Source organism: Toxotes jaculatrix, chromosome 9 (genome assembly GCF_017976425.1).
Source record: "Toxotes jaculatrix isolate fToxJac2 chromosome 9, fToxJac2.pri, whole genome shotgun sequence".
Lineage (NCBI taxonomy): Eukaryota > Metazoa > Chordata > Actinopteri > Toxotidae > Toxotes > Toxotes jaculatrix.
The window spans coordinates 1,466,581-1,476,595 of NC_054402.1; the positions used below are offsets into that span (position 1 = coordinate 1,466,581).

The 10,015-nt window shown below is 44.4% G+C and overlaps 3 protein-coding genes across 4 annotated transcripts in view; 2 read left to right on the top strand and 1 right to left on the bottom strand.

Annotated features, from left to right (window-relative positions):
- ints4 (integrator complex subunit 4) overlaps window positions 1–3,097 on the top strand; it is a 10,260-nt gene extending 7,163 nt beyond the window's left edge. Inside the window, exons 17-24 of the mRNA XM_041045940.1 lie at window positions 120–213; window positions 305–385; window positions 477–607; window positions 726–785; window positions 1,232–1,391; window positions 1,501–1,644; window positions 1,919–2,039; window positions 2,416–3,097. Coding sequence (XP_040901874.1) covers window positions 120–213; window positions 305–385; window positions 477–607; window positions 726–785; window positions 1,232–1,391; window positions 1,501–1,644; window positions 1,919–2,039; window positions 2,416–2,609 — 985 coding nt within the window. The 3' untranslated portion in view covers window positions 2,610–3,097. The remainder of the gene's footprint in view (window positions 1–119; window positions 214–304; window positions 386–476; window positions 608–725; window positions 786–1,231; window positions 1,392–1,500; window positions 1,645–1,918; window positions 2,040–2,415) is intronic.
- aamdc (adipogenesis associated, Mth938 domain containing) lies at window positions 2,939–4,934 on the bottom strand. Of its 2 annotated transcripts, none has more exons than XM_041045945.1 (4): window positions 4,895–4,934; window positions 4,041–4,188; window positions 3,753–3,848; window positions 2,939–3,553 (listed from the first exon to the last, which is right to left on the bottom strand). In XM_041045945.1, exons 2-4 carry the CDS (start codon window positions 4,176–4,178, stop codon window positions 3,413–3,415), a joined length of 375 nt encoding a protein of 124 aa, XP_040901879.1. In that variant the 5' UTR covers window positions 4,179–4,188; window positions 4,895–4,934; the 3' UTR covers window positions 2,939–3,412. The 2 variants fall into 2 exon arrangements, with proteins under 2 accessions (XP_040901879.1, XP_040901880.1); XM_041045946.1 differs by having other exon boundaries at window positions 4,041–4,191; window positions 4,895–4,927.
- Window positions 4,935–5,031: 97 nt separating this feature from the next.
- Window positions 5,032–9,974, top strand: ech1 (enoyl CoA hydratase 1, peroxisomal). The gene is made up of 10 exons (XM_041046369.1): window positions 5,032–5,687; window positions 6,561–6,729; window positions 6,918–7,006; window positions 7,092–7,216; window positions 7,509–7,557; window positions 7,698–7,762; window positions 8,299–8,369; window positions 8,862–8,933; window positions 9,179–9,329; window positions 9,420–9,974. The coding sequence occupies exons 1-10, from the start codon at window positions 5,651–5,653 to the stop codon at window positions 9,522–9,524; spliced, it is 933 nt and encodes a 310-aa protein (XP_040902303.1). The 5' UTR covers window positions 5,032–5,650; the 3' UTR covers window positions 9,525–9,974.
- Window positions 9,975–10,015: the final 41 nt, after the last annotated feature.

Consider the following 10,015-nt stretch of genomic DNA (forward strand, 5'->3'; position numbering starts at 1 on the left):
TTACACACTAATTGTTACAAAGGTTTATCTGGAAACTGATCGACTTTCTCAGATCATTAATACCTGATCAATATTTTGACTGTAATGATTTTGATCTAAACCTCTCTCCCGTCCGTCAGAGACCTGCAGCGGCTGGGCAAGCTGCAGACAGAGCTGGCTGGAGCTGCTGATTTCTGTGCTACGTACCTGCGCTGCCAGCTGCTGCTCATGAAGGTAGGAGTGTGTGTGTGTTTTGTCTATGGTGCCTTGAAGCCTTGTGTTAGTCTCAGATTGAGGAGCTTCATGTTTTGCCTTGTTTCCTCAGGCTCTGCAGGAGAAGCTGTGGAACATGGCCGTCCCTCTTTGCCTCAAACAAAACGTCACAGCCACAGCAGCAGCTCAGAAGGTCAGCACACCCACATGTTGGTGCTCCCACACCTGTGAGGTCATTCAGGCTAACCCCAACCCTCTGTTTAAATGTGCGGCTGTGTTCGTAGATCTTAGAGGAAACCTACAAGCTGGAGTTTCTGTACAGCGGTTTGGAAAGCAGGCAGGTGGCCACTATACACCATGTTCGCCTCCAGGCCAAGGCCCTGCAGCTCATCCTGACTGCTCGCACCAGGCAAGGGTGAGTGTGTCACAAACAAACACAAGCATTCACCACATGCATTAAAGGCTTCGTGTGCTCTGTATACACACGGCGGTCGTCTGTACCGATGTTTCTCAGTCTGTCGTTTTTTCTTCAGGTTGGATCCTCTCATCAGCAGCTGTGAGAAGTTTTTGCAGGATGTTGAATCTTTTCAGAGGTAACATCTGTCAGAACACTCTGGCTTTCATCTTCAGCATGCAGCCATAGCATGTCATGTCTGATCATCTTTCAGTAACACTGAGCTCTGTGAGTCCTCCAGATACAGTGGGAATCAGCTGAATCGGTCCCTGTCCTTTCCTGTTGTCTCTGATCACTTTGATTTCCTACTCTTCAGTCATCTCTTCCACCTTAAATCTGTCTGAACTGTGGAACTGCAGAGACAAACTAAAATGAAACTGAAGAAATCTTATATATTCTTGACAGTGTCTCTCTGCCTGCTGCTTTTACCTCTGGACACGGTGTAAAGAACCGGTTATATTGTGGGTTTTTGTGCTCCCTCTTCTCCTTGTCTGGGTTTTGTTGGTCCATATAAACTTTCCGGGGTAAGTCCCTGAATGTTGTCCATTCACTGTTTCTTCCTTCCATGTTTTCTGCGACCCTCAGGCTGTTTCTGACAGAGCTGCCCCACCTCCAGGACAGTTTTGTGGATAAGCTTTTGGAGCTGATGCCCCGGCTGTCGTCCTGTAAGCCAGTAGAGCTGGTGAAGATCCTCCAGTCAACCCTCAGACAGAGCGGCCTGCTGCAGCTCAAGCTGCCTGAGCAGGTAAAATGAATAGTTCAATGAAGGGAGGCTGGGTGACAACCGAACCAAAAACCCTAACCCCACAGTGCAGTCTTTTTTTTTTTGGTAACATTTCTGTGCTGGTTAACAGATCCATCGGGCGACGGCCACCATTATAGAGCCAACAGGGGAGTCTGACAATCCGCTGAGGTTCACGTCTGGCCTGGTGGTGGCGCTAGACATCGATGCAACGCTGGAGCATGTCCAGGATCCCCAGAGCAGTGTGAAAGTACAGGTCAGTTTGATTTACAGCAAAATAACCAAACCGGGGTCAGTTCACTTACAGAGCTGCCAGTGAATTCAGAGCAGGATGAGGCAGTGCCGTTTCTCATTCACAGATGCAAAATGCCAGAACTTCATGGTTCTGATATTAAAGGGTCGGTGATCAGGCTTCGATACTTTGAAAGATACAGTCCTTTCTTTGCTGTTCCTGATTTAACACCCTGAACTGTCTGCTCATTCGCTGTGGACGTGAACTCTGGGCTGAACCACACATCTTGTATGGGCAGGTCCTGTATCCAGACGGCCAGAGTCACGTGATCCATCCTAAACCCGGAGACTTCAGAAAGCCTGGACCTGACAGACACAGACTCATCACACAGGTCTACCTCTCACACACTGCATGGACAGGTGAGTGTAACACTCACACACATCTGATGATCCTGTTTAAAAACACATTCAGACATTTCAAATCTATGTTCAATAGACTAATTGTGTCTGTAGCTTCTCTTGTCTGCTCCTTACAATCACCAGTAACATTCCTGTTTCCAAGAAACACCAGCATCAGCAGTCACTCCTACTTCTAACCAGCCCCTAGCTTCAAACAAAAAAAAAAAACAAGTCTTCAGATTGTCTTTGCTTGGCAGCACACTGAACTGATAAACTGTGAGATTTATCCTTTGTGGTTTTGTATTGGACCAAAGGGAGAGATAAACCCGCCCCAGCATTTTTTGTTTGACTTCCATCGCTAACTGTTTCCACCCCTCTGATCCTCTCTCTCTCTCAGAGCCATCTCAGATTGAGGTGCGCCTCCTGCTGGCCTACAGCTCCTCCTCGACCTCCCTCTCTTCCTCATCTTCCAAGCAGGGATGGAGCGACAGCATCGACTGCATCCAACCACCGGAGGCCGCTGTTGAGGGAACCATTCCATTCAGCAAGCCGGTCAAAGTCTACATCATGCCCAAACCTGCCAGGCGCTAACGAGCTGGTAAACGAGGACAGAGACGAAGCTGTGACTCTGTAAAGCTTTCACACACAGGAGTTTCTTTCAGGACTGAAGAGGAGGCCGACTCATCACCGGCTGTGTCGGTGCATATTTCCATTCACAATAACTGAACTAAACTGTAGAGAAAAGGTGAAACTGCTTTGCTTTCTCTGATAACATTCATTTTAAAAATCTGAGCAGCTGAATGGCAAACACAAAACATATTCACAGCTAAGCAGTAAGAAGCACACAAGTGTTTTTTTCACTCGTGTTTGTACAGGGAATATTTTTGTACTTTGCTGTTTCTTATGAAGACAAACCCACGTGATGGAAATGATCCATAATAATGATAATTTTATTTTCTGTAGCAAACAAGCAGAAATACATTTTCACCTTTTGAAAATTGTACTTTAACCAACAAATTATAGAAATGTCAAAACTGAATTTCGGAAAACAGTTCAATTAAACAGATGCGATCTCTTCATCTCGACTCAAATATACAAACGCCACCTGTGTTTTTCTCTGAGTTCACTGATTTGTAGTGAAGTTGCCATTTCTCTTCTACAGTTCAGCAAACACAACCTGGGCTGAAACCAGAATGAGCAATGTTCTAATGAAGATGTTTCAGTTTAAGCCTAAATCAGTGTCTGTCTGTAGCCACGCTGAGAGGAGCTGAGGACCAGAAGAGGAAGCCAGCTATACATTTTGGCAAAACTGCGACTGTCGGCCATGGCGCACGACAGGCTGCCCCCATCTTCTGGGGGTCATTTCAGTTGGTGCAGCAAGACGAGTGACATCATTAACAAGTGGAGTGGAAGACCCCGCCCACCTTGGCGCCCTGGACAGCCAGCCTGTTGTATTCAGCGACGGCCTTCTCCGTCTGCAGGACTCTGACGTCCACACCTTTCTGCTTCACAAAGTCCAGAGTGGAGGAGGGAACCTGAGAGAAGAGACGCCGGCAGAGACGGACTGAAATCATCTACAGGGGAGGCGTTTCACCATCAGGTGCGTCTGACAGAACAGATCTGTTTTAATCAGTCTATCTGTGCACACAGGCGGCATATTGCTGTGTTGAAATCAAATGTGTGATATTAAATATCTTCTGTATCTAAGGTGAAATTGCAGTATGTTTGTTCCACCTGCAGCGCTTCACTCATGCCTCTACCGATCACCAGCAAGTCTATTCCCTTCTTCAGCACCTCCTCCACATCAGCAGGTTGTACTCCTGGGTAATGCTGGTGTGGGAAAAGCAAAACAGTGTGTGAACACTGCCAGTAAACAAAAAACCACAGTGTGCAGTGGTACGTCCTGTTGTTTCTGCAGCATGTGTCTGTTCTGCTGCTGTCAATATGTTTTAGTGTATGCACACACACATACATACATAGGTGTGTGTATTTTGTGAACATTCAGATTCTGGTTCCACTCACATCAGTCCCAGTCTCTCTCCAGTCCCAGGCCCGGCTGCCTCCAGGCCAGACTTTACAGTCCTTGTAGCTGGAGGAGCATCCCTTCACCTTCATGTGGCCCCAGGAGAGAGAGGCGATCTCTGGGGAGGACATGGTCATGTGAGACTTCCTGCTGACAGACAAGGAAGGGACAGAGACAGATGATGACTGTGTGCAGAGTGTGTATCGGTCATGATGTACTGTTGGTTCCAGCGAGGCTTGAAAGAAGCCCCTCAACACTGAGCGATAATGGATGGATGTTACACTGTGAGATGCTTCTAATATAAAGGTAAATGGCTGTGTTTACGGTACGTAGCGTGTTTACAGATGATGGTTTCATTCAAGCAGCTTTGTGTCCTTCTTGTTTATTCTGACACATAAATTACTTCACATACAGTACAGGCTTCTGTCATCTGCTGAAAAAGCCTGAGACTTTGTTTGAACGGCCTTCGTGATGACAGAGACATTCCTGGATACAACCACTGCACCAGCTCTGGCCATAACACAACCACCACGCAAAAAACACACACCTGCTGCTGCTGCTGCTGTGTGGAAGGAGCAGCGTGCAGCTCACAGCAAATCAGCTCAGATTTACAGTAACATTTATCAGCTGCCAAAGCAAAATGGTGTGACTGGGAGTTATTTCTGTCCTGGCTGCACAGACGGTTCACGGCACCGACGGTTCACGGCACCGACGCCCCCGAGAAAAAACTGCCCAAGTCCGCTGCTGCGTTAAAACTCACAAGATTAAAACGCGTTTAGAGAAGCGACGCTGCAGTTTGTTGAGTTATAAAAGAGAAAATGATGAAGCTGAGGTCTGTGCTGCTGTTTCTTACCTTATGCGTTTGTTGTCAACAAACCGGCCACACCCCCCGGAAGCACTGATTCTCCTCCTTAAAGGGAAACACTCAGCGTCTTATTGTCTGAGCATTAACATTGTGGTGGATTGATTGATTGATTTGTGTGTGTGTGTGTTTCGTGTTCTCTTAGGTTGGAAATTACAGGTTGCATCTTTAACAACATGCTGCATTTTGGAGCAGGTGAATGTAACGTGTCGTTAGCAGAGCAGGGTATACATGTACTTAATGTTTTTAACTTTATCAACAGCATACTGGTGACCGTCTAAGAAGCTGAAACACCCCCCTCCTCCCCCGAAGATGTTTGACAACACGATCTTCTTCGGCTCCGGAGTTTGATCCTCGTCAGCCACCGTATCAGACTGAAAATGGTGCTAAGCTAAACTAAGCTAAGCTAGTTAACATAGCGTCACCTGTCTTATACAGTCTATGAGCGTCAGTGAAACTTTGATTGTTGTTGCAGTGTTATATTTATTGAGCTTTAACCTCTAATTTAACCTTTGCTTTATACAGTTGTCCTGTTTTTTTCTGCCTCTGCGCGTTTGCTTGCGCACAACCAGCGAACTTTATCCCCAAAGACTTTAGGTAAGACCTTTGTTTATGAGCAGTTAGCTCCAGTTAGCTCCAGGCTAACGTCAGTTACCTGAGCGGCAGGCGAAGTGAGCCCGCTCCCGCAGTTTGCTGCAGTTTTATTGATCATTAAACTCTGCGGACCCTGCAACCTGGAAACCGGCGATGTTTTCCGCCATTGTCAGGTCAACTCTCACGAAATGTAAGTGTCAGTGGTTTGTGTGTTTGCTGTTGTGTGTTTGTGTGTGTGTTTGTTGTTTGTTTGTTGTGTTATTAAGGGAAATCTGTGAAGCTTCAGGTTTCTTCTCCAGATGTTAGTTTTACACGTTTCTCATGTTTATCAGCTCGGAGTCGTTTGTAGATGAAAATGTCCTGAATTGAGGTGAACAGAGGATTTGGAGGGAAATGTAGGTGAAAGGTCGCCAGTGAGTTTCACGGTTACTGGGGTTGAAGCTAACACACTAATTATTTTCGCATTAGCAGTCAACCGGTTGATTATCTCCTCAGTTCATTGATTTGACGAGTTTTATGATGAAATAATATATTTTTTTAGTATTGTTTTTAGTAGTTTTTAAAAGCAAAATGTCAAATATTGTGTGTGTTCATCCTTATGTGAAGTTTTGATGCTGGATCTTTGTTGATCAGACAAAACGAGACATTGAAATGGTCACCTTGTTCTGGGGAGACATCAAAACAGGCTCACTAAAGAATTAATGGAAAATAAGAGTTGTTACTAAAATCCCTAAACATGTGGCCGAATCATTTTACTTTGCCTCCCCTGTGGAAGTAACGTGTTTGAGTTGATTACACTCAATCATCGTATGAAAATCTGGAATCAGAATATTTTGTGTTTCTGTGGAACAAAGCACTGAACTGATTATTTATCAGAACAGAAAGAGATTTTCTTTCATCCTTTTCATCATGGTCCATCTGAAGCCATTTATCCTCCATTGGTTTCTGTCCTTTTGCTCTAATTCTAAACTGTTCTTGTTCCTATCACAGTTTCTTGGCCACAGGAAAATTTAGTCTCATGCTGTTGTTGAACTTGTGTTGTTATCGCTCTTTTCTTTATCAGACAAGGGGTTGTGGCTTCCCAGTCAGTCTATGGTCAGAGCCATGTCATCGTCAGGCGGTCCCACCTCTCCTTACACCACCCTGGCCATCAGCCACCCAGCAGAGTCCGTCACACATGTGGAGCTTCACCGCCCTGAGAAACTCAACGCCATGAACACAGCTTTCTGGAGGCAGGAATCTCCGTTGTTTGTCGAAGCCATCAGCAACATAAAAAACAAACAAATGAACAGCAGTAAACAAGTTATTTTCAGCTGGGACAGTTTAATGTATTTGCACATTTTAAAAAAGCCACTGGATTACAGATGACTTAAAATAGTTTCCTGGCGCTGACAGGACTGTTGTGTTGTCTTTCTTGCAGTGAGATGGTGGATTGTTTTAATGAGATTGCTGGAGACCCAGACTGCAGAGTGGTGGTGGTTTCTGGGGCAGGGAAGATCTTCACAGCTGGTGGGTATCTGGCAGTTTCTGTTGTTTAATGGCACAGTTTTTGTGGCAGGGTTGCGTTTATGGTCTGTGCTGCATTGCTGTGCAGGTATCGACCTGATGGACATGGCCGGCGACGTACTTCAGCCAGAGGGCGACGACACGGCCAGAATTTCCTGGAACCTCAGAGAGAAGATCACCAAGTATCAAGAGACATTCTCCGTCATAGAGAAGGTGAGGAGTGATTCTGTTTATCACACTGAGGAATTACAAGTAACTCATTAGTACCAATTACTACCATTTATTTTGCCAATTAATGAATTAATCATTTAGTCTAAAATATCAGAAATCCCAAAGTTAAGACCTTTAAGTAGGTTTGAGCGATCAGCAGTTCAGAACCCATAAGATACTCAGTTTACTATCATGAGACAAAGATCAGACCAGATCAGACATGATCATGTATTTGAACAACACTGAAAAATGTGGAAGTTATTCCTGTGAAATTGTCGTCGTTTTCTTCATGTAGTGTCCAAAGCCTGTTGTGGCGGCCGTCCACGGAGCCTGTATTGGAGGAGGTGAGACCATGAGTCAGTTTAATTTTAAAGACCAGAGGCCTGTGTCACAGAGTAGATAGAGTCAGATAACGCTCCAGAAAATGTTCCACCTGCCTCTGTTGACTTTTCTCATCATCATGTTCACTGTGGATGTTGTGCAGGTGTGGATCTGATCACAGCCTGTGACATCCGCCTGTGCACCCAGGAAGCCTGGTTCCAGGTAAAGGTGAGTAACTGTACATCCTATTTTCATAATTTGGAAAGATGATGTGAAAAATAGAAGACGTTACTTAGGGAGAATAAGGAACATATAAATGATTTACACCAAAATAAAGAAAAACTAAGGAGCTGAAAATTTCAAATAGTGAAGGATGAACAGAAGAGTGAAACAATTTCTAATTCCCTTTATAAACAGAGTGAAAGTAAGAGAAAAGGCTTTATATTTACTTTTAAGCCATTTAACTGACGATATCTTTTATTGACATATTCAGTTGTATTTTTCACTTCTCTAAATAAAACAAATGTTCGTCATAATTTACAGCGGTGTTTGATTATTGGAAAATAAATCAGAAAATAATCACTGCTATTAAGAATGTAAAAATAAGAACAAGGATATAGAGTTTTAATTTATAAAGCACAAATAAACTCCCCTCTGTGTTAAGGACACAAGTGAAAGAATCCCAAAGGTGCTGTTCTATTCTGTGGTTCCTGAGGATGATGTTCCCACAGTCACAGTGTCTGTGCTTCTGTCTGGCTTCACAGGAAGTTGATGTTGGACTTGCAGCAGACGTCGGGACCCTCCAGAGACTCCCGAAAGTCATCGGCAGCCGCAGGTAAACCGTCCAGTTTGATAAACCAGAGAGAGCCAGGGTGTGAGGTTCCTTCTTCTGCTTCCTGTTAAAGCTGCACATAGGAGGACGTGATGTGCTGCAGTTTAAAAAAGTGACAAATCATCATAAAACTAAAACCCAACGGTGATTTGTCTGTTTTCTCACTGAAGCACAGTGAGATGAGACTGGATGATATGCGTCCACACGGTCTGTTGCAGGACTCTTTGTTCTCATTGCCACTGAAGACAGTTCTTTATGACTTTATGACTGAATGCTTGGACTTGTTGTCCTGCTGCAAAATGAATCTAGAACCAAACAGACTGATGAGACTGACGGGTGGACAAGAGCCTAAAACATTTCCACAGTACTGCATGTTTCACCTGTAATTAGACCAATGACACATCAGAGGAGATGCTCAGGTGGAGCAGCAGTATTCCATATTTAGACTTATTATGTCTGTAACTATTATCTGAGTAACTCTCCCATTTTCTTCAGCCTAGTGAACGACTTGGCTCTGACCGCCAGGAAGATGTATGCAGATGAAGCCAAGAGCAGTGGACTGGTCAGGTAAACACATCTCTTCAATCTCCATCTGCAGGACGACACTTTCACACTGTGCCATCAGCTGAGCCACTTTGCTGTAGATCTACCGTCTGAACTTTATCATATTAAGATGCTGGCCTTAGCATTAAGTTAAGGATACATTTTCAACCACAGATCAATCAAAGGAAAGCACTACTTTGTATGATGTACTGTAATTCTAAAGCGCACCGGTCACTTATTTTGAAGTCCTTCACACACTTCCTCCCCAGCCGAGTGTTTGCAGATAAGGAGGCCATGATGGCTGGAGCTCTGGAGATGGCCGGGGAGATCGCTGGTCGCAGCCCTGTGGCTGTGCAGGGCACCAAGATCAACCTCATCTATTCCAGAGACCACAGTGTGGCAGAGGGACTGAGCTACATGGTAAGATCATCACCACTGTGCCTCAGTTACACTATGAAGCTGCCTTTTTTATTTTTTTCTTCATCACTGCCCTTGTTCATCCTTTTCCAGGCCACGTGGAACATGAGCATGCTTCAGACTCAGGATTTGATGAAATCAGCTCAGGCTGCCATGGAGAAGAAAAGTCCCAAGACTGTGGCTTTCTCCAAACTCTAACTGCTGCTCAGGCAAAGTTCAACAGTTCAAAATAACACAAAAGCTGCTGTTTTAATCCTCATCATGGCCTTTCTGTAGGAAGGGGAAACTACTTGATTTTTTTGTCTGTTCTTCACTGAGTGTAACACCAAAGCTAAAAAAAAATATATAGCCATCTGTGGCCATTTGGAGATGATAGAAGTGAGACTGTAAGAGATGGAGGTTTGAATAACTGTGGTAAACTAAGGAATTTAAAGAATCAGTACTTGGTTCAGGTGAACATCCTCCCACAGGTGGACACTGATGTCTTACTAACTGTCATTTCAGTAACAGACATCATCTAAATCTTATTGTTCAGTGTGGAACGATTTGCTTGCAGGTGTTTCTCAGTTCACCGCTGACAGTCAGTTTTGTATATCTGTAAATGCCGTCATGAATGTTTTATCTAATTAAAAAGAAACTCACCTCAAACTCAGTGTTGACTAAGAAAGTCCATTGTAACCTGTTACTTG